This window comes from Fundulus heteroclitus, chromosome 24 (assembly GCF_011125445.2).
Source record: "Fundulus heteroclitus isolate FHET01 chromosome 24, MU-UCD_Fhet_4.1, whole genome shotgun sequence".
In the NCBI taxonomy this organism is placed as follows: Eukaryota; Metazoa; Chordata; class Actinopteri; order Cyprinodontiformes; family Fundulidae; genus Fundulus; species Fundulus heteroclitus.
Window position 1 is genome coordinate 4,753,457 of NC_046384.1, and position 27,411 is coordinate 4,780,867.

At 41.8% G+C, this 27,411-nt stretch overlaps 1 protein-coding gene across 2 annotated transcripts; it reads left to right on the top strand.

Moving 5' to 3' along the window:
• The first annotated feature begins 663 nt into the window (after positions 1-663).
• On the top strand, positions 664-27,009 carry tmem198b (transmembrane protein 198b). 2 transcript variants are annotated; one of them, XM_012850950.3, is made up of 5 exons: positions 664-773; positions 23,559-23,814; positions 23,901-24,482; positions 26,198-26,394; positions 26,479-27,009. In XM_012850950.3, exons 2-5 carry the CDS (start codon positions 23,658-23,660, stop codon positions 26,629-26,631), a joined length of 1,089 nt encoding a protein of 362 aa, XP_012706404.2. In that variant the 5' UTR covers positions 664-773; positions 23,559-23,657; the 3' UTR covers positions 26,632-27,009. The 2 variants fall into 2 exon arrangements, with proteins under 2 accessions (XP_012706404.2, XP_035983999.1); XM_036128106.1 differs by lacking the exon at positions 664-773 and adding an exon at positions 8,758-8,940.
• Positions 27,010-27,411: the final 402 nt, after the last annotated feature.

Here is a 27,411-nt window from a genome sequence, read left to right on the forward strand (position 1 = left end):
GACAATACAAGAAAAAAACTGAATTTAAATTAAAACAAACTAAAACTATGACACATGCGGCTCTGGGGCCACAGGTTGCAGACCCCAAAAGTCTTCCGCACTACTGGCGAACCTTTCTGCATTTTGTTCTGTGCTTGAGATTATTTTTGCAAACATTTGAGTCAAACCTTGATTTAACTAAACCAGGGGTCACCTACATGGTGGAAATATAACAAAGTCTGCGAGCCTGGCTGGATTTTAGAAGCTCAAACATTTAGTTCACTCAATTAAAAACCTTTTTTTTTTTTTTTTTTTTTTTTTTTTAGCTTTTATCGAATGTGTTTTTGTTCACCTCCAATCAAAGGAGGCGACCATAAAGACAACAGCGCCCCCAGCTGGTCACACCTTGTTGCGCATTCAGAAGCTCCGCCTGCAGGTGGCGCTGTCTCTCTGCTTGTAGCCAGTTAACGCAGCTTGGCACAGGTCTGAACTCATCAGCAGCGGAGGCATCCTCCTCCTCCTCCTCCCCCTGACGCACCGCCTCCATCTCCTCCACCATCAGCGCGTCCTCCCCATCTGGACCGCAGCCTGGCGCTTCAGAGCGCTCGTCTTTATTGCCCAGCCCGGTCCCTGTCCCCGATGGATGGTTAACCAGGTCGGGCATCCAGCGCCCTGCAGCCCGCCGCGGACCCGGGGATGAAGCCGATGGGCCTGGTCGGTGTCGGGGCCTCCGCAGGGCTCCAGGGCCGCGCCGTGAAGGCGGAGGAGACGCGTCCAGCTGCGGGGGGCAGATGGTGAGTGCCTTCATTGTGCCGCCGCTGCAGGCCGACGGAGACGTTTGGTCCGGAGGGTGGAGGCTCTCCGCGCGGAGAGGCTCTGACCCGGACGGGCGCGTCGGCACCGGCCGTCATGTTGCTGCTTCTCATCAAAGCGACCGGATCGATGCGCGGTGCGTTTAGGTCCCGGTGTCTGGGCTGCCCCACGGTCCGTGAAGTGGTCCGCAGTAACGCGTCTTTTAATCCCGCAGGCAGAAATGTAAAAGCGTCCTTCTGCTTGTTTCCGGAAATCTGCGCTTTTCTCTTAGATTCCCGCTGCGTCAAAAGGCAGCAAACGTCCCCAAAGTTCAGCAGAACCAGCGCCGTTTTCTGAACATCTCCAGCTCTAAATGTGAAGGAGTGGTTCTAAAATCCTCTCACATGCGCGATTCTGCACATTTGGCCTGTTGGCAATTAATAAATAAAAATCTAATTGAATACAAGCAGTGGCGCCAATAGAAATGTTTCATAGGGGGGGGGGGGGGGGGGGGGGGGGGGGCAGATGGAGCCATCGCAACTCTTGGGGTGGTACTGAAACTAAAAGTCTTAATTTCAGGTTTTTATTCTACTGTCATAGTAAAGCTGCATGTAGAAAACAATCTTAAAGACTTAAATGAACGCCTACTAACATCTTTTGGTTTATTGTTTGATTTTAATGTTCCTAATGATCTAATGTGCAAAGACCAATAACACAGTTAACATTTTGAGTGGAACAACCATTCCTCTTTATTCTGTAATTATATTTAGAATAAGGTGTACATTTATTATTTTTTTTTTGGAAAACTAGGGGAGAGTAGATACTGGCAGATACAAATAAAAGCGCAATAGAAGCTCAGGAAGAGCAGCTGCCTTGCTGGCTGTGCATAATGGGATGAAATGTTAAACGGATGCTAGTACAACTTATACTGGTGAGTAGAGTGGCCAGGACATGAAGGGGACGGGGGGGATGAGAAACACAATTAAAAATTCCAAAAACACCACAGAGACGTTCTGGTTTTCCAGGCTTTGCTGCAGGAAGCGTGTTCTGATGTCTAAAGAGGATGAGAAGCCAACGACGGACCGGTCTGGAGTGATCTGGACTCGGTTTGCCTAAAAGAGCTTTTACACTGAGCTGGAAAGCTACAAGGTCCGAGTCTGAGGCTTTAATACGTTTCTATTTCTGGACCCTTGGCTCTGTCTCCGGGCTTGGAGGGCCCCGGGGCCCCGGTCTCTGTTGTGACTCTCTCAGGCGTACGATGAGGTCTTGGTTTGTGTTTTATCGTCACAGGAAGCTCAGCCTGCTCCTTGTCTCTCTGAGAAGCTGAACTCTGAGAAGCTGAACTCTGAAGGAGCTCAGTTCAGTTCGTTAAGGGATCCGGTTCCCTGCAGCCAGAATGAACTGGAAGGAGACCAGAGGGGAAATGTTTGGTCTTAACGCACAGCGGCTATGTGGCACGGAGGCGGAGAGTTAATGATGCGGGCTTGTTCTGCAGCTGCAGGCCGTGTTTGGCTCATCCATCAGTCATGAACTCTTCTGAGTGTTTGAGCTCCGGCTTTGTTTAATCGTAGGTGGGTTTGGTTCCTTTTAGAGAGGCCAGGTTGGGTTTGCTGTCTTCTCTGTGAGCGTTCACCTTCAGGGGCCCGTGGCAGCTGCAGCGGTCCTCATGCGGACCAGGCGAGCTTTAAAAGCCTCCAGGTTCTGAGTCAGATTTCACCCCTGATGGATCCGGTCAGATCAACTCGTCTGCCGTGTGTCTGCAGCAGGAGTCAACCTTTTAATGCGCCCTGTGATGGAAAAATGATTCACTTAACAATGTTTCCTTAGACTAATGACTCCATAGAAGTCACGTGGTAAACGGGGCGGAGCCTCTGGGTTTGTGTGAGAGGTCTCAGAAAATATGCTCTGCTGGCTGTAGCTTCGGTTTAACCGCTGCTGTCTGCATGAACGATGCCAACCATAAAGGAGAGTTTTAACTCTCCCTCCGCTTGCCGTAACAAGAGGACGCAGAATCTGACCGACTCCTGCACAGCAGTGATCATTTACACCAGTTCAACTCCCCAAGCTGCCATCTTCTCAGCTTTCTGCAGCCGAACAGAGAAAGAAAACCCGCCCGGTTTGAAATGCAGTGAACCTACAGTCCAGGCCACTGGAAGAAACGTAGCTCACAGGGAACTGAAGCTGCAGCTGTGGAGTAGATCGAGTCGGATCAGACTGCCGAGCTGGACCGGCATCAGGTGGCGGCAGGGAAAACATCCGCCGGCAGGAGAAGCTACAGAGGCTACAGAGAGTTTACTCCTGGTTACCTGCAGGGAAAATAACCCTAGACTGGACTCAACTCAGAAGACGTGACTTAAAGTCAGCCGGAGCCCAAAGAGTCTGAATCTAGACTGAGTTCAGACTCCATTCTTGGTGTGAACCAGCCTGAATGATGCCTGGATGAGACCAACCCAGAGCTGTCTGGCTTCTGTCTGGAGAAGGAGAGCAGAGTCACCGGCACCGTGCTCCGCCTGCATGCCAGAGTCTGGTTGTTTCTTGTCCCTCCAGATGTTTCACCTCCAGATGTTTCCACCCGACAGTTCTCCTCCAGCCAGACAGGTTAGACGATCTGAGGACCGTTCCTGAGACACGCCGGTCCTCTGTAGGCGTTACGGTTCTGGGTTCTGGACCCTGCGGCGCCTCAGATCCTTGTTCAGCTGCTGGATGGCGGATGGAGGTCAGCAGAACGTGGAGCAGGAGGCTTTGGTTGTTTCTGTGGACGGCTGCTGGCGTTATGGACGCCTCCATCAGGGAGTTAGTGAAGCCGGTCCATCGGGGCGAGTTCTGCCCGCCAGCGTAATTAAAGCGGTGGCCGCAGAAACCAGCGCCGAGCTTCATATTTCAGGCAAAATAACAAGTTCCAATAAATCTTTCACCCTCAGGCTGTCTGGTAATTACGGCCCGCTTTTAATGGATCAGTCGGAGGGTTTCTGCTTTCAGAAGTAACGGGTCGGTTCTCCCGTCCCTCGGCTCTGCTGGAGAAGCTTCTGGTCTCTGCGGTTTTCTGCAGGGTCAGGTTTACCGGAAAAGTTTCCTTCAGAGGCGGCTTTACGTCGACTCAGTAAGATTTGAGATTATTTTCCAGAACTGGACGAATTCTCTTGTGTTTTCCCGGCAGATTATGGAAGGCACAAGAAAACAGGAAGGAGATGTAGATGGATGTAAAGAGAAAGTACAAGACAAACGTAAGATAAGTTGTTTCAAACACGGGGAGATAGAAAACGAACAAATCTACAATTTAGACAATAAAATCTGACACAGAAAGACTTTAACCAGTTTTGAAATGTCAGAAATTAGACAGAAAATGGCCAAAATGGAAAGTAAGCAAAGATTGAAGGGTAGAAAAATACTGAAAGATGCTAATTAATTATAAAAAGTCACAAAAAAGACAGAAGATATCCTTAAAAATGTGCAAAAGACAAAAAAAGTCAAACTAAACCAACATAAAGAGACACACAGTGATGAGAAGTCAACGTATGAAGGTAATAGAGAGAAATGTAAAAATATGATGGGAAAGACAAAAATAGAAGCACAGAGAGGCCTGAATGACCACTGCTGCAGTTAAGGACGCAAAATAACACAAGAATGGAGGCAGAACATGAAAAATAACCCTAATTAAACCCAAACTGGCATGAATCGAGCAAAACAAACAGAAAATAGTCAAATAATGTCAATTTCTGTTAGTTAAGTACGCAAAATAACACAAGAATGGAGGCAAAATATGAACAAACAGATTAAAAATGGCTGCAAAATATGAAAAATTACCCCAATTAAACCCAATCTGGCATGAATCGAACAAAACAAACAGAAAATAGTCGAATAATGTCAATTTCTGGTATAAAAGTGCTACCAAATAAGAAAACTAATGTCAAAAAGCTGTTAATGGAAACAAAAAGCAAAAAAAAACACAAAAAAAACACAAGAGCCTTGAGACACAAAACCTTTTAAAAAGAAACATGAACCAGCAGAATAGCGAGCACAGAAAAAAAAGACATAATTGTTGTAAAAAGGGTTGGAAACAGAGACAGCATGAGTAAAGACACGTAAACAGAGACCAAAATAATCCAAAATCACCTGAAAAGTTTCAACAACGTCCACAAACGAATGCAAAATAAGGTGCAAAGACCAACAGATAAAAACAAACCATCGCACCAAGATGCAAAACCCCACCATTATGGTGTTTAGTAACAAAAAGAGACTTTAGATGAAGAACGATCAGGAAGAAACATGGAATAATGTGAAAAGCAGAAGTCAGGTTGATATATATAAAAAAAACACAAAACGCCTCAAAAACCATGAAAGAAATGAAGTTTTCAAGCCACGCCTGATCAGCAGTGCTGATGGTCGACCCTCAGGATCCCCGGCGAGGTTCTGATGCTGTTGGGTCTCCCTGGGAGGAGGAGGAAGAGGAGGAAGAGGAGGAGGAGGAGGAGGAGGAAGAGGAGGAGGAGGAGGAGGAGGAGGAAGAGGAAGAGGAGGAGAATCTCCTCCCACCTGAAGCAACAGGCGACCCTCCGTCTGCAGCTGCTCTGGGACACAAAGTGTGTGGAGCTGAAGTCGGTCTTTGATTCAGAGCAGCCCATTAACACCCAGAAAAGACACGGCTGATCCACTTCTGCTGGATGAAGGTCCAGCTGCAGGTTTCTGGGCTCCTTATTGAACATAAACGGGTTAAAGAGGCGTCCGTCTGGTCTGTAACAACGTTAAGAGCTTCTTTACTTTCTAATCCGCTCAGCCAGCGTCTGCTTTGTCCTGATCAGGGAGAAGACGGCGGCTGGAAAGTAGCAGGGATTTAATTTAAACATCCATACGGGCCTGGATGGAGCATTTCTCCCTTCACTACAGCAAAAAAAACAAAAAACTGCTGATTTCTAACCAGAAATCTCTGCTGCAGGGACCTTTGCCACTCAGTCACCTTTAGCCCCTCCATAGAACCCTGCACTGCAGAAATAGACCTAAAAATAAGTAAAATGTTCTTAAAATTTGTGTTTTTGTCCTTGATCTGAGCAGCTAAATAATATTATCTGCCAATGGAATGAGTATTTTGACCCCTAAAATAAGATAATTAGACATCCTGCACTTGAAATAAGATGATGGAGATGAGTCGTTCTTATTTTAAGTGCAAAAATCTTATTCCATTGGCAGATCACATTATTTACCTGCTCAAATCAAGGACAGATGCACTAATTTTAAGAAAATATTACTTACTTTTAGTTCCGTTTTTGCAGGGCAGGTGTCACATGGCTGATTTTTAGCAGAAACCGGTTTGTTAACCCAAAAGAAGGCCTAGAAAGGGTCGAGTTGCATGACTAAAACAAGAGAAGATGAGCAGAAAAATGAAAATAATGGCCACATTGTGAGAGACGCAGCTGCAGAACGAATGGAACGAGGAGCGATCTCAGGTTCTCGTGTGAAAACCATCCCTGCACTGCAAAAAGGGAACTAGGACTAAGTGAAGTTTTCTTGAAATCAGTGTATTTTTCGCTAATTAGAGCAGCTAAATAAGATTATCTGCCAATGGAGTAAGATTTTTGCACTTAAAATAGGAATAACTCATCTGCATCATCTAATTTCAAGTGCAGGATGTCTAATAATCTTATGTTAGGGGTAAAAATACTCATTCCATTGGCAAATATTACCTTCTTAAATCAAGGAAAATAAACTCATTTCATGAAATTTGTACTTACTTTTAGTTCCCTTTTTGCAGTGTGACCACCGTCATGGCCGACCTTTCACGGGAACGTGTCATGCTGGCTGCAGCGGTTCTCACACTGCAAAAACTGATCTTAAAATAAGTAAAATGTTCTTAAAGTTAGTGCATTTATCCTTGATTTGAGCAGCTAAATAATATTATCTGCCAATGGAATGAGTATTTTGACCCCTAAAATAAGATAATTAGACATCATCCACTTGAAATAAGATGATTGAGATGAATTGTTCCTATTCTAAGTGCAAAATTGTTATTGCATTGGCAAATCATCTTATTTAGCTGCTCAAATCAAGGACAAATACACACATTTTAAGAACATTTTACTTATTTCTAGATCCGTTTTTGCAGTGCAGACCCATGTTGCTCTGCAGGGCTGGTTCTCAGGGGGGCTTCAGGGGGTCTGGGTCTGACCTGGGATCTGTTTTCTGGAGGTTTTTCAGCCACAATGTATCAATCAGAGCCGTAAAACCCTCCTGTGATTGGTCAGTGTCTGTCTGGAGCTCATCCAGACTCCCCAGATGCTTGTTGGGAGATAAATGCTGCTCACAGGAATTCTCCCCGGCTCACACGGGTCTGTGGAAAGGGGAAAAGTGTTGCGACTGCTTCTGGTTGACCCCCCCACCTGACAGGAAGTGACATCAGCAGCGGCGGCCAGGTTCTCCGTGCGGATGCCTTATGTAATCTGCTGAGGAGGTGTGAGAACGCCTCGGCGCTGCTGCCTCGTCCTCACGGAGTCACGGCGGCGTCCACGGGGGCGTGAGCGCCGAAAATAAGCTGCGTGAGCCGCAGAGCGCGTCAGGAGACGTGACTCGCCTCCTTCCACTCTGAGGCAGCTGCTGGCTGCATGACTCCTGTTTTTTCTCACATCTGTCAGTTTTTCAGGCGGTGTTCGAGGTGAAACCTCTCGAATCGATTTCAGCACCAGAATGAGTTTGCAGTTTTTGTTCTCACACTGCAAAAACTGAACTAAAAATAAGTAATATTTTCTTAAAATGAGTGTATTTGTCCTTGATTTGAGCAGCTAAATAAGATGATCTGCCAATGGAATAAGATTTTTCCGCTTAAAATAGGAACAATTCATCTCCATCGTCTTATTTGAAGTGCAGGATGTCTAATTATCTTATTTTAGGGGTCAAAATACTCATTCCATTGGCAGATAATATTATTTACATGCTCAAATCAAGGATAAAAACAGAATTTCTAAGAACATTTTTACATGTTTTTAGATACGTTTTTGCAGTGAAGAGTTTCTGGAAGCAGCTTCTTTAATTGGGAGAGTTTAAAAACATTAAAACCTGGAAGGCTGGAGGTCTTCTGCTGGTCCTCGCTGCAAGAAGGGAAAAACAGGAAGTAAAGTCTTCTTGAAATGAGTGTTTTTGTCCTTGATTTGATGATGATACGACTCCTAAAACACAATAATTAGATGATTAGATAAGCTGCACTTGAAATAAGGTGATGCAGATGAGTTGTTCCTATTTTAAGTGCAAATAAATCTAGTTTACCTGCTCACATCAAGGACAAACATTCATTTCAAGAAGACTTTCATTACTTTTGGTTTCCTTTCTGCAGTCTTAATCCTCATCATCAGGAGTAATTATGTCTGGAAAAGTCTGAAAGTAGATTTTCTTCTTTTCCAGCTCTAGATAACGGTGATAACAACAATCTGAAAACATCTGGAAAACGGAAATAGAGTCAGGAAATGTATTTTTATCAGCATTTCTCTTCCCTGGGGCAGTGCCATCCATCCGGTGGTTCTGTTACAACAAATTAGAGTAAATGTTTGCATTTATACCTCCAAAAGCAACTCAAGCGAAACAGAAAACCTCTGAAAATCTGAGTTTGGAAACCAGATTATGGGTTTAAAGCTGGCGGCTCTTGGTTGAGGTGTTGCTCGGTGATGCAGATGTGTCAGCAGCATCAGTCCGGTCAACGTTTCCTCCCTGTGGGCGCGTGTTGGCCGTGGCCCCGGACACGCCGTCTTTGTCCCTGCCTCTGCATGTGCCGCTGCGGCCTCGTTTCGGTCACGTTTTACCCATCAGCCCCGGCTCGTATTGATGAGCAACAACAACGCGGCTCCGTCTGCAGAGCCGATCGACGCCAACAGAGCTCTCCGGAAGCTGACATGTGAGCCGGTGACACACTGAGTCCTCGGCTGTGAGCGGCGGGACGCTGGCCGCTCGCCCACCAGCCTGCTACCTCCTGAATAACTGAGAGAGCGCGGCCAGAGCGCCGGCGTTCAGGAGCGAGGAGGAGCGGCTGGGATGAGGACCAGTCAGAGCCGGGCTCCTGCCTCTGAAAGCCGGATCTGTGGCCCTCTGAAACTCATTGGGTGTTTTGATTTTATCCTGACGGGTAAAAGAAGACAGGCGCTGACCTTCTGTGCCGCTTTCTGGACCTAAACTGGAGCTTCACTGGAAAAGGTGCGAGTAATTTACAGATTTAAGTCTTTGTTTCAACAGTTTTAGGAGTTTACCTTCTACCTTTCTGCTGGTTTTAGGATCTTTAGTTAATGCAATGATGATTTATTGAGTTTCCATCCACACTGCAAAAAAGGGAACCAAAAGTAAGCAAAACTTTCGTGAAATGAGTGCATTTTTCCATGATTTGCGCAGGTAAATAAGATTATTTGCCAATGGAATAAGATTTTTGCACTTAAAAAAGCAACAATTCATCTCCCATCATCATTTTTAAAGTGCAGGGTATCTAATGGTCTTATTTTAGGGGGAAACACTGCTAAAAGAGAACTAGAAATAATTAAAAATGTTCTTAAAATTAGTGTATTTGTCCTTGATTTAAGCAGGTAAATAAGATGATTTGCCAATGGAACAAGATTTTTGCACTTAAAATAGGAACAATTCATCTCCATCATCTTATTTCAAGTGCAGGATGTCTAATTATCTTATTTTAGAGGTACAAAATATTCATTCCATTGGCAGATGATATTATTTACCTGCTCAAATCAAGGATAAATACTCTAACTTTAAGAACATTTTAATTATGTATAGATCCGTTTTTGCAGTGAAACTACTAATCCCATTGGCAAAAAGTCTTATTTACCTGCTCAAATCAATGGAAACTACACTAGTTTTAGTTGCCTTTTTGCAGTACAAGTCATGTCAGGTTTTTATGGCGCTGAGGTTTCTGAGTCAGTTGCTGTAATTAAATCCCATTTTCACATGATTCGGACGTATTTCGTAAAACGCGCGGCTCTAAGAGAACACAGCGTTATTTATTCTAAGCCTCTGAGGGTTTATTTTGCCCTCGCTGCACCTGTTCAACATGTGCTGCCGCTCCGTGTCGGCTCTTCCTGCTCTGAGACCCGGCGGTCGCTGCCAATACAAAGTGACTTGGAAGCAGCTGAAGAGCCGTGAGTAATGCTTTATGAGGCTGTTGCATAACTGAGCTCGGTGGGAAGGACACGGCTGCTTTTATGCCCATTCATCCTTTTTATTCATCCCTCCTCCTCCATCTTCTGCCTCCCTTTACCTCCTCTTTGTTCGGGGGTTCTGATGTGGTTTGATGCGGGTCTAGATAAGCCATCATCTGAAAAACGGAAGAAACTCAGACCTTTAAGAAAATTCAAAAGTTGTCCCAAAATTTCAGGCAAAATAACTTGAGCGGAGGGAGAAAAGAACTTTTGCATTTTGGAGATTACTGATTTTTCTATGGAAGAGGATTAGGGCCATTAAAAAAAATTAAGTCTATTCAATTCTGAATTTTTTTTCTCAGAATTCTGAGAAAAAAAATCAGAATTCAGAAAAATCTGAATTCTGAGATTAAAGTCAGAATTCTGACTTTTTTCTCAGAATTGAATAGACTTTTATTTAAATTTTTGAATGGCCCTAATCCTCTTCCGTATTTTCCAGATCAGGGAATGTTTGGAAAAATAAAACGAGCTGCAGAAACGTATTTTTTTTTTCAGACTTCATTTCTGCTGTCAACATCATCAGTATCTGAGTTTCTTAACCAAAAACCTGCTCCAGTCAGAGCCTTTTGATTCTGGGTTTGTTTAAAGGGGCAATAACTAATAACGACCCCTAGTGGTTCAAATCGGTACAACAGCCTGCCGCTGACAACAATCCAACATGCCATTTCTAAACGGTCCGTTGTTGCTGTGAAACTCCACTGAATTTTCACTTCCACAGAACATGTCTATGTTGTATTCTCTTCTACTTCTGGTCCGCTTCTCTTACGTGTGTCCATGTTAGCAGAATGCTGCTCTTTTGCCAAAATACAATTTATTATGCTGCACTTTGTTTTTGGAACCCTGGGAACTCTCATGTGATTGGCCCAGGAACCAGGAAGTAAACATGCTCTACACTCTGAACCGAAGTCATTCTGGACTGTACCTCTAGGTTAAAAAGGATAAAAATGTGATTAAGACATTGTTGATGGAGAGGACTGGTTGTTTCTCTAATGTTACTTCCATCCAGGGTGAGAAATGAGAATGATTTAGGTTGACTTTACAGTAAATATCTTACTTATAGTTCATTTAATATGTTGGATTATCTTCTTTATCGACCACATCAGCCCTTGAGTTGATCATCCTAGCCAGAAACCTCTCTGTTTTTTTTAGTTAGCGACCGAAAACCACAGATGCAGCCATGCTCAGACACCTCTAAAGGTTCCTTGATGTTACTCTAGTGGTAGGAGGTGATTATTGCTGATAATCTGATAAAAAGTGTTGAATCCATCCTTTTTTTGTATCAATTTGTGTTAAAGTATCTCTTATCTCAAAAATTCAGATATTTATTTCTAACAATCCAGGCATTGCATTCAAACTGATGCGATGTGGCCCAATGCTTCCCAAGGTCTCCATCTGATTGGTTGTTCAGACCCCCGTGACGATTCCTTCCCAGAGCAGAACCATCCAATCAGAAATGGACTTTTGAAATGCACCTAACTGGCTATTGAAGTGTTTCTGGGATGGACGCATAAAGGGAGCCTCGTCTGATTGGCTGATGAGAAAAGTAAACCGCCCCGTCCGACCAATAGTAGGGACTAGGGCTGGGTATCATCTAGGATGAGCTGATTCGATACGATTCTCGATACATAGCCCAGCTTGATTTGATTTGACTCCAATATCCATATTTCTTACTTTCAAATTGATGCTCAAAGTCATTCAATCAACAAAACCAGCCAAATGTTATATTTATGTTACATTTATTAAACACATACATTCACGGGAAAATAAAGTGCATTTGGTTTAATGCATTTAACGTAACACAGAAACCAAAAATGTGCCCAAATGTCTGATTTTAGGGACGAAGGAGCTTCTAAAATCCTGTCGGTCATTCCTTAAATTCATCTCACTTGCTTCCTCATGTGAACAGTAATGGGGCGCTGTAATAACGCCCCCTAGAGGCTGGGAGGTATATCAATATTGAAAGCCAGAATATCGATATTAAATTGTTTTTAAAAACAATCGATATTAATCTTTGTAGCGTTTTTTTTTAATGCACACCTAGTAGGGACCTAAAAACTAAACAAAATGTCAGATGTTAAAACTCAAAATTAGGCCTTTGAAGGCAGATGTTAAAACTAAAAAAAGGCCTTTGAAGACCGACCAATAAGACTTTAGATAAGTTTTAGTTTTTTCTTCCACAAAATTGTTTTTAGGCTGTAGAAATAATGGTTTGGTTGGTTTTACTTTCTTTTGACTCAACTGAGTCATCCAGAAAGAGACATTTGGAAGCTGTGGGACATTCTGTCCTGCATCCAGCTGAGCGTTCAGGATGATCTCACTCTGCAGCAGCAGGTCCGTGGACGCTCCTCACCTCCGCTCGGGCCTCCATCACCACTGACACACTCTCTCACACACACACCGGTCACGTTGTGAGCTGTCACAGAAATCTGTTCAGTGACACATCAACAGCCGACGCCGTGTCTGCTCAGCCGTGAAGTTTTTCACGTCTACAAGAAGGTTTTTTTTTTTTTTTTCTCACTCAAGGTGCAACAAAGATTTATTGTTCTGCTTGTTGCCTTGGTGGCAAAACGTCAGCAGCCTTTGTACTCTGAGTTCATGTAGAAGAAGAAGATCTTTACCTTGAATCCTGTGTTGGCTCAAATTTGTTCTGTGTTTCTAGATTCTTTTTTTTTCTCAGGTTTTTACCATTTCTAACGTTTAAGTTAAAAACCGCAGTTCCTTCTGCAGCTTCCATGAAAGCTAGTGCATTGGTTAGGTGGGTATACACAGGGGGAAATTAATGGGATTTCTTTTTAAACTGTGCGTCGGTGTGGAATCCCAGTGCTCTGCTGCATCAGAACAAGGTGCATTAGTTTTTATTAATTTCCGTCTTCTATTAGTTTAAGTTTTTGTTAGTTTAAGCAGCCATCTGGGAGGGAGATGTGCGACGTGTGCCCCCAAGTGGTCTGACATCTATCAGCTGGAACAATCAGGAAGTAGGTCAAGCCATCAGTTTCACTCTGAGCGTACCGTGTTCATCAGGGCATACAGGAGAACACAGAGTGGGACTGAAACGTGTTACTTCTGGTTCATTGGTGACATATCGGAGTCAAAGTCTCACAGAATAAAAACTTTGGCAGCCGTGGTCACCATAATTTTTCAGTAAAAAATGTGAGCAAGGTAACCGACCCACCTGTATATTTTACATAATAAAGCTGGTGACTGCCTGCTATCTTTACAGTTTTGAATGTATATTTAACAGATGGTTTTTTTATTTGTTTTTTTAGGATCCTTTGTGGCATTAGTGGCCTTTTTATTAAAAGTAGGCTGAGAGAGAAGGGGAAGACACACAGCGAAGTACCGCAGGCTGGATTTGAACCGTGCGCTACCTCTGCGCCACCAGCGTTCCCTAATTGTTACTTTTAATTACATAAATCATGATTTTAAAAAGTGTGGTCAGGGCACTGGTCATAATCCTAATTTATGTATTTAAAGGTAATAATTAGGGTGCATTAGTGGCACAGGGGAAGCTCTGTGTAGAGACCTCAGTTCTTAGCTTAGCAGACCCAGCTTCAGTTCCAGCCAGCGGTCCTTTGCTGCAAGTCTCCTCTCAGCCCAAGTCAGCACTACTTTCAAAATAAAGATCCAATAGTGCCACAAAAAATCCTAAAAAAATATCTAAGATAGCAGTTAAATATACATTTAAAAATGTAGTGATAGCAGGTTAAAAATACAGCCGGTTCTGTCAACTTGCTCACATTTTAACCACAGCTGCCAAAGTTTTCCTGCGGGAAAAAAAAACAACAGATTTTTATTTCCAGTGTGGCACAAATGTCCAAAGTACACGAGGAGAGCCGTCCTGCTACACGTTTTTTTCAGCATGATCAGGACAGGTGTAGCAGCTCGGCTCACCTGGTGACCAAGGCGTGAATGCTGCATTGTTAAATGAGTTGTACGGTCATGCTGGATTTATTTATTTATTTATTTATTTATTTATTTATTTATTTTACCATGCCATTGTTCGCCTAGGTCACACGTGTCAAACTCAAGGCCCGCGGGCCAAATCCGGCCCCTCAAGGCAATTTATCTGGCCCTCAAGAGGCAAAAAAGGCATATCATGTAATAAAGTAGAGGTATATCTCCTTTTAAAGCGTATAAAGTGACTAAAACTGAGCCTCCTGTAGCGAATGTTAATTTTTTTTTTTTTACTGTGTAGTAACAGCATCCTGCTACTAGATGTCAGTTTTCCCACAACACATTAAAACAACTCAGAAATGTCCAACAAGAGAAGAAGTGATGCAGAATGATGAGTTTAACTCACCTCCAATATCACCTTTCTTTTTAGATAAACGGTATAAACTGGGCATAAGGTGCTACTTATATGCTACTGTGCATTTTTTATATTTCTATGTGAACTGAAATGAAATAATGAAATCAAAAGTATAGTTTATACATGAGCAACCAGGCCTTTTAATGACTTCATGATGCCAAAGTGGCCCCATATAGAAATGAGTTTGACACGCCTGGCCTAGGTCAATGAAATCGAAGACAAATGCAGCAGTTTGGCAGCAGTGTCCATGAGGGTTTTGGCTGCTTTGTACTTTATCGTTGCTGCATCGACACTTCTTCCACCTGAAGCCGCCCAGTTCTAACCTGTTATTTTTACACGCAGCATTTTAACAAAGAGTTTTGCTCATAAAGAGCACGGTTCTGGTCTGAGTGAAGCTTGATGCACTACAGAGTGACTACATGACGACTGCATCCACTGTAAAATGAAGAACGGATAAAATCTGTTTATTTTACCTTAGAGAGCTGCACATGTCACATCACGTCATCATCAGTGCATATTATTGCAATCTTAGACTGCTTTGATGCAGCATTTGCTAGTCGGCGATATTTCAGGAGCTTTGCATCGACTCTCTGTATCCTATTAATATCTGGATGAACGTTGATGCTGCTGATGCCAACACCTGATGTGGATATTTGTGGCTGAGATCCTAAAGCTCAGTGAGAAAAGGCAGAGTGCTGCTTAATTTGAAGGGGAACAAGTTTTTCTCTGCTGAAAATTACATTTTGTCCTCAAATTTCCACAAATATACAACCTTCCTAAAGGTTTTCCTTCCTGCTGGATGTATCCAGGACGTTCTGTTTGAAATTCACCTAGTATAGGTGTTATCCTAGATCTTTTTACAAGGTCCTCTCAACTCCTGCTGTAAAAACATTAAAACTTAGCACAAAATGTAAGGAAATCTGTGTTTTGTTAATTCATAGTATAACAAACCATACCATATGTTTATTTATGAAGCTCTTAGCCAGCGGACTGAAACAACGTGCTGTGCATCGCTGCAAACTAAAACACATCCAATAAAAAAAAACAAAAAATAAAAAAATAATGCATAAAAACAACAAAACCAATTTAAAACAAAAACTAAGCCAAAGAATAATAGTATGTTTAAAGTCGGGTTTTAGAGGCAGGCGGTGAAGGAGCCCGTCTTATGTGCAGGAGCAGGTTGTGTCTAAATATGCCTCTTAGCTTGTATATTTTCATTTAGATGTCGCGACAAGAAAATGCGTTTGTGAGGTGAGCGGTGGAGTTCATCATTGAAACTAAGCGTATTTAAAGGTGAATTCAGACACTCAGGTATACATTAAACTGCTTTTTACCAACATCTAAGCCTTTATTACCCACCAGGGCCTGTATTGGGTGTCTTGTTCTTTTTCCCTCCATCCTGCCCTCTAATTAAAAAGATCTTGGTTTGGTTGACACCTAAAAAACTTTCATGCAAAGAAACACTGGTCCTTTGCTCTTTGGTAACCGGAGAATCTCTGTTTCCTGTTATGACAAATATAGTGAGAAATCAATTTATCCCGCTAATGAGGTCACTAAGCTGCCTCTCCTCTGATTGGCTGTAGTAAAACAACAGGAAAAGACCCAAACCATCGGTCCTTGGACTCCGACCAGGTGTCAGTGAGTTTGTTCCCAAAGCAGGGAGTAGTACGGCTAAAAATAGCGGCACGGTTTCATTCATGTTTAATTCAGACGGCGCTGCCGTCAAAGAGGCTCTGCGTTCTGGTTTATTCACGGCGTAAAGAGCAGCGCGGTTCCCCGTGAGTCAGAGGTTACGAAACAGCTTCAACCTTCTGCCCACTGAGCAGAAACTGAACAAATTTAAGCCGATAACTCCGTGTGAAGATGGCTTCCTGTGAAGGAACACAGGTTTTTACAAGACAAACAGAAACCAAAGTCTCAGTTTGGAGGCTGAGAGAAAGAGGAAGGTAAACGGATTCCCTCTGAGGATATATTTGCATTTAGAAAAGTAAAAGTTTCTAAACTGGAGACGGGTCTGTCTGATCTCCTTAGAAGCAGAAATGGCAAATTTCAGACAAAAATCTAACTTCTTTCACAGACAAGCTCTATTTAAATATGAAAGAGGGATGGTTCACTATTCAGCCGTGAGATGGTCTGGTCCTCTATTGGAGGGACGAGTAACCGAGTTTATTTAATTTAAGAGGAAATTAAAGCATAAAATCAAACCCAGTGATGGAGACACAAACTAGACATGGATATATTTGAATATATTTGACTTTTTTTATATTCTAATACCCATTAGTATCTAAGTAAGAATTTAAACGTCCTTCATACTTAATGGAGTTCCTCAGGGATCGATTCTTGCACCTCCTTTATTTCTCATTCTATCATTTAGGATCAGTGAGCGGAAATAAAGGTGAAGCTGTTTATGTCCTGCTTTGATTGTAGCAAATGCTCAAATATAATCAGAAATATTATATTAAAGATAATATAATATACTTTATTTCCTTCTCTTTCCTTCGATTTACTAGTTTGCTTAAACCTATGGAAGTCCTCCCCAATCCTCCCCCATTAACAATGTCTTAGTCATGTTTTTCTCCTTTTAAACCTAGAGGTACGGTCCAGTATAAAGTGTTCAAACACTTTATACTGAGAGTTCATGTCACTTTTGTCTCATCAAAGGTCGCATGCTGCAACCTTAAATTTTAAATCTTCCTCTTCCCAATTTGGTCCCTCAAAACGTAACTTTTAATTTAAAAAAAAAACAATGCAAACAAACTCTACACTTAGAACAAATAGGAATTTAAACCTTTATTCAGATTTTTTTTGTCTTATTCATCTTAATTATGCACTTTGTGAGTCTTTCATTGTCAATTATTAAGAGCAAACTGTTGTGGATATATTCCAAAACCTACTTTAAACTAGATTTTTTACTGTCAATCAATTATTGGATCCATATTAAAGTTTAACACATATGGCAGCCATATTGGATCAGAGGTCAGGGTTGGTCTAACTTTTCATGCCAAATATTCCGTTTTAAAGAAGTTCCTGTAGTTTTTTTTTTCCAATTTAGAATACAGTGTTTACAACTTTTGAACACCAATGGTTCCGACCTTCATCGTTAGACATCTCGACACCAGAAAATGACTGATTTAAGAGATCGGTGATGCACGGTCCATTCAAAACACCAATCAGAATCAGAGGCAAAGCTGCAAAGGTTTGATGTGAACCAACAACTGATCTGCATGTTTAAGAAACACAACTCCACGCATAAAGAGCAAATAACGCATTAGCTTTGGTTAATGGAAAAATAAAGTACCAGCAAATGTTTGAAATTAATGGGCTGCAGAACCAAGTAACTTTTGCCAGCATCCAAAAATTATGAAATGCATTTTCTGCAGATAATGTACCAAACACAAATCTTGTTTTTGGTTAGTTTTATTACTTAATTTATGTGTATTCTTCATTTTTGCCAGAATTAAAAAAATCTAAACTTTAAAAATATAAATATAAAATATAAAAATATATAAAAAAGAATCATCAATCACTTCCTAAAAGGCTAATCTTAGTAAATACCAAAAATAATTACTGGACAACTAGAAATAAATGTCAAACGAAATGTAGGCCTGAGGAAATGCCATCAGATGATGAGGGAACAACAGATTAAAGCCTAAAAAAATCCTTTTATTCTGAAATTACTAACAGATCCGTGTTAAATGTAAGACAAATAAAACAGAATGCTGAGACCTAACATAAAAATCTAAGCACAATAAAATGCAGTAGAATTAATCATTGGTAGGCTGATGAACAGAAAATGAATTAAATTGAATAAACCTAAAAAGTTAGAATGAAAGCTTTAGCTTCAGGTTAATGTTTTGTGATTTAAAGCTGATTTAAATCACCAGATCCATCTTTCAGCCTGAGCTGCCGACGCTTTAGGGTCACACGGCCGCCTCTTTGAGTGCCGGCGTGTAAACAAATGAAGGTCCTCACAGCGTGAGCAGCAAAAAGGCCAAACACACGCTGACGGCCTCCCTGATTGGCTCCCGCGCTGTTGCTATGGGAGCTCCGGGCCGGCTCCTGATTGGTGCGTTTCAGCCGGAGATTAGTCTCCCTCCTGTCAATCAGCATCCAGGAGGCTTGTTGTTGCTGCTGCTGCAGGTCTGTCAGCAGCAGAGGAGGAAATTCCTCATATTTATTTTTATTCCTATATCAGGGGGATGATCCGTCCACAAACACAAACCCGCCGCTTTCTCATCTGCAGAACAAAATAGCTTAATGCCTCCTGAACACACGAGCTCTGGCAGCCATGCTGTCGGGTCACTGGGCTGCGACCTGCTAAGCTCTGACTATGGGATGATTATTAAAATGACATGTTTGAAAGGAAGAAGCGGATAAAAGCGTTCAGCTGGCTCTCTGAGGCGCTCGCTGCAGTCCTGTCAGCGCTGCGTAGCATTTTTTACCCATCAGCCCTCCGTCTGTTTTCAGCTCTGCAGGTTGTTGTTGTTGTTTTTTTTTCAGCAGGCAGACATGAAGCCATTCATGTTGTGGAGGAAACCTTCATAAATGTTTTGCCTTTTGATCAGCAGGATGTGTCACACAGCTTTTTCTAAACGTCTGTCAGGCTGCTATGAACTTCACAGACCAGCAAATAAAACTAATATTTAGTATTTTACACTTAAAGTCAGGAGCTTTACATACGAGTTTATCACCTAAAGCTCTTCATAAAGGCACAAAAAGAAAACACCCACTATAGTAACTGTTTTTTTCTCTGTTAATGTCAGACTTTTTGGATTTTATGCCTTTATTTTTGCCGTATTTTGTGCTTGTTGCTGTTTCATGTTGGTAAAGCATCAAATAGGAGGAAACGGTTACAGACGTTCTGAGTAGTGTTTGCTCTGCTGGCTGCAGGCGGTGAGATGCAGGCCAGAGCTGATTTGAATTTGTCTAAATTTGCACATTTCAAATGAAGCGAGTCTGCCGAGTTACATCAGCCGCTTTGTTTTTAATAGTTGATTCATTTCCTGAGAGGTTTACAAGGCAGATATAATAATTTATGTTATTATAAATCATTCAACATTACTTATTTATAAAATATTTGTTTATGTTGTTGGTTTTTTAGATTATAAATTATTAAAATATTTCATGTGTAAACTGTTCGTATTATTTCTATGTATTATATAAATATAAATAATTTATATTATTAGTAGTATAATTTACTTTACATCAGCTGCTTTCTGTTTTTAACAGTTGATTTAATCCCTGAGAAGTTCCATTAATTAGCAAAAAAACGTTTGAAAGTAATTAAATGATAGAATTAAAAAGCAGATATGATATATGAAGTTATGTTATTTTAAATGATTAAACATTTAATTATTTATAAAAATATATATTTACAATTTATTATGTTATAAATTATAAAACATTTTATATAACTTATTCATAGCAATACAATTTATTTTACTGATATAAATTAAATGCATTATAATAATTATTTATATTATAAATTCTTATTAGAATATATCTTTCTGAGTTAAATCAGTCTCTATCTGTTAATAAGCAAAAAATGTTTGGTAGTAATCAAATGATAGATTTACAAAGCAGATATAACGATTCATATGATTATAAATCATTAAACATTATCTATAAATTATTTGTTTATATTATTGTATTTTTATATTATTATTAATTATTCAAATGTTTTATGTTTACATTGTTCATGTTATTCTTATTTATAATAGTAACATAAATTATTTAGATTATTATAAATTATTAGTCGAATTTATGTTTATTTCTGCGTTACATCAGACTCTTTCTGTTTTTAATAGCTGATTAAATCCCAATTCAAAAAGCTGCATTTAAAGGAGTATTTCAGCCCGTGTCTCAGGTTTCGTCCGCATTTGGACAGTTTAAATGTAAAAACAAACAAAAAAAAACATCTTTAATTGTTTAACTCTATGTGGATGATTCTGCGATCTCTCTTCATAGGGCTGACACAGCTTCTCCCGCTGCTCTCTGGTTCCTCGTTATCCACAAAGGCCTGACGTCACAGAGTTACACTCCTGTGTGGGTCGGTCAGCTCTGCCCTCGTGTTTTTATAAGTTCAGGTGAACCGTACTGAAATGGGTCAAAAAGTTTTCGTTTACTCGCCGCCTGGATGTGGCATCGGATCTGCTGAAGGATGACTGGAAATCAGAGCATTTAACGTGATACGGAGGGGATTTTAGCTTAATTCCATCATATTCATGTGTTTTTATTAATATGGTTTGTTAGATGTGTTTTATGTCGTCATGATTGCAGTTTTCTGGTGTCGGGGTTTAGTTTGTAAACATTTGGTTCTTGGATTGGATTCTTCTTCTTGTGTTTGTTCACACTTGGCCGAGACGTTGAAGAGTAGATGGAGCATCCAGGTCATGATTACCTTACTCACCAAGGTATTCCTAGAAAAAAAAAAAAAAAAAAGCAGGACTCAACAACACTTCCATTAATATTAATAATAATACCAATGCAAGATGCAGGTATTGAATTGTATGTAAATTTAGCTAAAATCTTTACACAAGCTCAGTTTGTGTATCGACTCCTGCGGGGCTGTTCTCCTGCCCCCATTCCGGCTGTGAAGCACAATTAGTTTTCACTCAGGAGTGAATCTTTCAGGGAAAGTGGCTCCAAGAAACCCAGGAAGTGTTTTTTCGTGGTGCTGTTAGTTTTCTACCATCACGGTTTGTATCCTCGCCGTTTTGCCATTCCCATACCTGTGTTTTTTGGGTAAAAATTGTTCTGTCTCCTGCAGGACGTTTGGTACTCACTCTGACGATTATCTATAATAATTTTCCACATTCTATTTTTGATCTGCTTGTAATAAATAACATTTAATGAACGCAATATATATTGTTCACCAGGAGGAGGGCACATAAAGGTCATTTTGTTATTAGGGGACATATTCTATAAGAGTTAATTGGGCCGAAATACTGATCAGAACACAAATATAGAAAAATAGTAAAGCAACATTTTCGTAATATGTTAAACAATTGACTTAAAATACATATGATTCTGTTTTAATGAACATTTAGCTCCACAATTCATGAAAACGTTTGACTGCAATGAAAGCTAACAATGTGCACAGCACTGCAAAAAGGGAACTAGAAGTGAATGAAATGTTCTTGAAATGAGTGCATTTGCATGCGTTTCATGCATCGAAGGCTGAGTTAGGAATCAAGATCATGATGTCCTAATTTTTTTGAGACTAATATCAGCATATGCTGTGCTTGTTTGGCTTTAAATGTAAAATGGGTGATATTAGCCAAGTCTCGACTTTATTACATTTGCAGGATTCAAAAAGGAAGGAGGGTTATCCTGTCTGTAACTCAGGAAACGATTGTTACTTTGGTCACAGAAAAAAATCTTTAGTCTGTTAAACTGAATTTAATCAGACATTAAACAAAGTACGGGTGTAGCATAATTATCTAATTTCTTTCTGAAGTTAACTGAGCCGCTAGGCTGAGCTTTGCATGCCTGTTCCCCCCAAACGCAAAATGGAAAAAAATGGAAAAATCCATTTACTGCAGGAGTCCTCATGGCTGCACTAAACTTTAACTTCACTCGTTTGCTTTAGCAACATTTTCAGGGCTTGATTCCTGTTGAGAAGAAGCTTTTCTACTGAAAAGTCTTTTGAAAGCTGGTTTTTGGGGTTAAACTCGGCGCCGAGGCCTCATCAAACCAGCCGGACCGGTTTCCCTCTCCCTGCAGGTCAGAACCTCCCCACTCATGTACGACCCACTGGGGGTGGGGGAGGTGGTTCACTGCAGGGAAAAGGGATGGTTCAGTGTTGGCTGAGCAAACGGGTGGAGAAAGGAGCGATTCCTCTCAAAGAACAGAAAGTCAGGGGGAAGTTTCCCTGACAGCGGCTGTATAAGCACCTCTGACCAGGTCAGGTGACCTGCAGGAGAAGATTAAAGCAAAAGAGGCTAAAGGACTCATTCTGGCTTCATTTCAACAACATTCTTGCTTTTTCTTCCATAAAGGCCAGATTTCTGTAGCGCTCAGATAAAAGACAGATTCTCCCACCTGAGCTCTGGGCCCCTGCAGCTCTCCCAGAGTAACCTCATCATTTTAGCAAGCTTCTCATTTCTCTGTCACCGCGTGGCGCTCTGTCGCGTAAACCAGAACCAGAAGCCTACACTGCAAAAACGAATAAAAAAATAAGTAAAATGTTGTGTTTTTGTCCTTGATTTGAGCAGCTAAATAATATTATCTGCCAATGGAATGAGTATTTTGACCCCTAAAATAAGATTAGACATCCTGCACTTGAAATAAGATGATGGAGATGAGTTGTTCCTATTTTAAGTGCATAAGTCTTATTCCATTGGCAGATCATCTTATTTACCTGCTCAAATCAAGGACAGATACACTAATTTTAAGAAAATTTTACTTGTTTTTAGATCCGTTTTTGCCGTGTACGGTTCAGACGGGTTCTGGTGGACAGAAGAACCGGACCACGAGACCAAAAGCTTTTATTTACCAGAACAAAAGGCGTCTTTGTTGTGATTACTAGGGCTGAACGATTTTGGAAAATAATAAAATTGCGATTTTTTTTTTCTTAATATTGCGATTTAATGCGATTTTTTTTTTTTCAGTTTAATTTATCATGTGTTTTTAAAACATATACAAACAACAAATCAATTTGTTTCCTCGCCATGTGGATTAGTTGCTAAAAGACCTGCAGCATCTAAACTCAGAGCAGAAATGATTGCGTTCTGCCTACGATATATTTCAACCAAAATTGCAATTTTGACTTTTCTCTGCATTAACCACAAGCAACAAAAATGGCCTCTAAATAAAGATGTTTTTAAACAAGGACTATTTAAAACAAGAACTTTTAATGTTTCTATTAATCAGAATATTATTCAAGAGAACAGCTTTTAATTTAATTGGACATCAATCCTTGTTGAACATAAAGTGCAACCAACAAGCAAGTCTATGTATTAAACTGATTGACCTGTACTTAATGCTATGTATGATTATATAAACTCTAAAACAAGTAATAAATTAGATTATCTCACTGCTGCAACTGTCTTCCCTTCCATGTGGAGGTAAACCCACTTTAAACATTTTACCAACACCTAATGGACGTGTCTAATTCCCTGATTGTTACATAGCCAAAAATTGCAGACTCTGAGATTTGGAATTTGTGTTTTTTTTAAATGGCGATTATATTGAAAATGCGATTAATTGTTCAGCCCTAGTGATTACGCTTGTTTGGCATCTTAAAAAAAACGACCATCCTGCTAATCTGATCCTCTCCTCCTCTCTCTCTCTCTCTGCAGGTGAAGCCATTCGCCTGAGCGTCGCTCCATAGCCTCTCTTCTCCCTCAGCTCCCTCCCAAACGCCTGCGCTCCCTCCTCCTCCTCCTCCTCCCGTTGCCATGACGAGCACCCTGGAGACGATGCTGCTGCCCCCGGACCAGGAGCTGAGCCCCGAGCGGCTGGACGCCTGTGAGGACCCCGGTGGACGCTACACGGTGGTCCCCTCGGTGGTCTGCTCCATGTGCTGCCTCTTCGGCATCATCTACTGCTTCTTTGGTGAGCGATGAGGCTGCGGGGGGGGGGGGGGTTAAAACACCATGTTGGGACGGCGCTCACTCGTTTTTTTTTTTTGTCATTTTCAGGGTACCGCTGCTTCAAGGCGGTGATGTTCCTGACGGGCCTGATGTTCGGCTCGGTCGTCATCTTCATGCTCTGCTACAAGGAGCGCGTGCTGGACACCCAGCTGAGCGTGGAGGCCTCGGTGGGCATCGGGCTGGGCATCGGCACGCTCTGCGGCCTGGTCACCATGCTGGTGCGCAGCGTGGGCCTCTTCATGGTGGGCCTGCTGCTGGGCCTGCTGGTGGGCGTGGCCACCCTGGTGGGCATGGCGGAGCTCTCCGAGAGCCCGTCGCGCTCCGTCTGGGTGCCGCTGGGCGTGCTGCTGGGCCTCGGCATGCTGTTCGCCGTGCTGACCCTGCAGTGGCAGCGCCTCTTCACCACGCTGTCCACGGCCGTGTTCGGGGCGGCGGTCATCACGGTGGCGTTGGACTACTTCGTGGAGCTCTTTGCGCTCCTGATCTACATTTACGAGCGGATTAAGGTGGAGCCGGGGAAGCCCGTGTGCTGGATGACGTGGCTGGTGCTTGGGGTGTGGCCCTCCCTCACCCTGCTGGGGGTAATAGTCCAGTGGAAGGTGACGGCTGAGGGATACTCCCACACCAAAGGTGAGGAAATCTGGCATTGAAGTGACAAATCCTTTTCAGAAAAAAAAAAAAAAAAAAAAAAAACAGCTATATGTCTGAGTCCAGCTTAAATGTGCACTGTGACTTTGGTCCAGCAATAATAGTTTAAAACATGAAGAAACTGACTTTTTTTTTCAAGCTTTCCTCAAACTGCATGACATAATTGCATATATGCAGGATGCCATGGTAAAAATAGCCTTATTGTGCATTTAACGCTGTAGCTGGGCACACACTCTTCCCCACAAACGATAAAGATATAAATCACATTGATTAATATTGATAATTATCAACAAATTAAAAACACATATTTTAAGAGCAGCCCTGGACATTTTATGCTGTAGCTTAGTGAACTTTTTGGAGATAAAGACACACACAAACACTGAATTCAACCAACTTTTTATCAAAACTGCAAGTTAAAAAAAGAAGAAAAAAAAGAACGCGTGTTTTCTGAACTCTATGAAGGGGGCGGAGCTTAGTTCCTGGGTCTGTGATTGGTTGGGAGGATGTAGTGATGTAATATTAACCTACATGACTAGAATGCAAAAGGAAGAAAAACTGTTATTCTATTAAACTTTTAATTTACCCATTTTTCTATCATTGATATATATTGTTATTGATTTATCGTCCAGCCCCATGTGTGCCACATAATTGCCCCTGCTCAAATTTCACAGCATTGACCAACACTGCAAAAAGAGAACTAAAAATAAGTAAAATGTTCTTAAAGTTAGTGTATTTACCCTTGATTTGAGCAGGTAAATAAAATTATTTGCCAATGGAATAAGTATTTTTACCCCTAAAATAAGATAATTAGATAAACTGCACTTGAAATAAGATGATGGAGATGAGTTGTTCCTATTTTAAGTGCTAAAATCTTATTCCATTGGCAAATAATCTTATTTACCTGCTCAAGTCAAGGGCAAATACACTGTTTTCAAGAAAATTTTACTTGTTTTTAGTTCTATCTATGCAGTGAAAATAAAACGTTAATCTCACGCTGTGCAAAGTCGCTGCTTCACTCTCCTCGGGATGCCAGATTATTGAAAGTGAAACTGACACCATGAGCTAATGTCTGATCAATTTAGCTAACAACAGAAATAATAATCATCTGACCTTTCTTATAGAGGTCAGATAAAGATTAAAACTTTTTAAAAATGTATGTGTACTTACAAAATATGAATAATTCGACTATTCAGTTTCAGTTTGAAAAGATGAAATTTCGTAATTAAAGATTTACAGATGTTAAACGTATCGGTTTCTCTTGATGGAGTTCCTCATGGTGGGGTCCTGGAGTCCCTAAAGTTTTCATCGGTGGTTGGTCAAAGGAAGCTACTAGCTCTATTCACAGCTTTTATACAAATGAGAATATTATGGAAAAGTTAGTTTATTTCATAATCTCAATTCACTAAATGCAACGCGCCACATAGTTTAGCTACACAATGATTTTCTTTTTAAGCCTTTTATTTCTGTTAACTATGAGGGTTTTCTGCTTACAGATAATGAAAACATGACATTTAAGATTAGAATATTACATCAGACTAATAAAAAAAACATTTGTACAGAAATGTGGACTTAATGGAGAATATGTTTAAAACCTGCTTATAGGCCGTTATTTTGAAAAGGTTCTTTTAATCTGACAAACATATCTGGATATTTTAATCTGGATATTTCCCCCGTTAACCCTCCTCCGTCCGTCACAGTAATCATCAGCCGGCAGCAGAGGCGCATGCAGGTGATGCGGATCCGTCAGCGAGACGACCGCTACCGCAACAAGAGGAAGAAAAAGCAGCAGCATGGCTCCTCCCACCATCACCAGGCCAAGCAACTCAACGCAGAGCCCGCCTACCGCCGCAAGCCCAACCCCATCCGCCGCTACGACACCGACGTCCTGTCGCCGGTAGCTAGCGTCTCACACCTCGTCTGTCTCACCACCTTTGACCTTTGAACTCCCCACTAAAGCCGTTTTTTGCTGTTTTTGCAGAGCTACATCCAGAGTTTCCGGGACCGGCAGGTTCAGGCGCAGCCATTCCCGGGCCGGCTGGTCGGAGGCGCTCACGCCGTGGTGGAGATGGGCTACGACTGCGGCTCCACGACGCCTCTCACCGGAGCGGCGGGGCCTCCTCTACGGGCCTGACCGCTCCTCCACCTCCCGGAGGCTTGACCAGGGAGGCTCCTGACTCTGCCGCTGGATTTGCAATGCAGAAACAACTTTGGTTGTCGACTTTAAAATTGCGTAGAGATCCTGGTTCAAACAACCTCAGCTGGCTGCGGTCACGGTGGTCCATAAATTAATCAAACCTCTCTTTTTGTTTTTTGTGAAGCGAAACGCACAAAAAAGCGCATGCTAAACACAAACACACGCCGCAGCTACAACCCTGACGGGTGACATGGAAACCCGAAGGAATCTGCCTCCACCTTCGGTCAAAGATCGGGTCTCGGCGTTCCACTTGCAAACCCATCTCAGGTTTTTAACACGAGATCCGTCCAAACCCAGCTCCTGTTCTTTCCTTTCAACCGAAGCTGCATCCTCAACCTGTCTGGCCTGAAGGAAACCGGGACTTTCCTCGCTGAAGGGACAGCCGAACACAAACTTTATGCTCTCTGTGCCATCCGGACCACAACGATCCTCTCTGAGAAGAGACGGTGTAATGTTTTCTTCACTTTTATGGAGGGGAAACCCTTTGTCACCCATGGTGCTGGACAGTGCTCTGCTTCACGTCGTCAAACTGCCCTCTGAATACCAGGGAATATGTTTTAAAGGGGCGGCTGGCCTCTCCTTGGACTGCTCAGGTCAGCCAGCAGGAGGGGGTCCATGGGAGATTTCCCTTCATGGGTTTGTTGAACCAACCAAACAGGGTAGGAGTTGCTCTGCTGTCTTCATAGATGGCTGCATGGAGGAGGAAGCTCTGTTTAC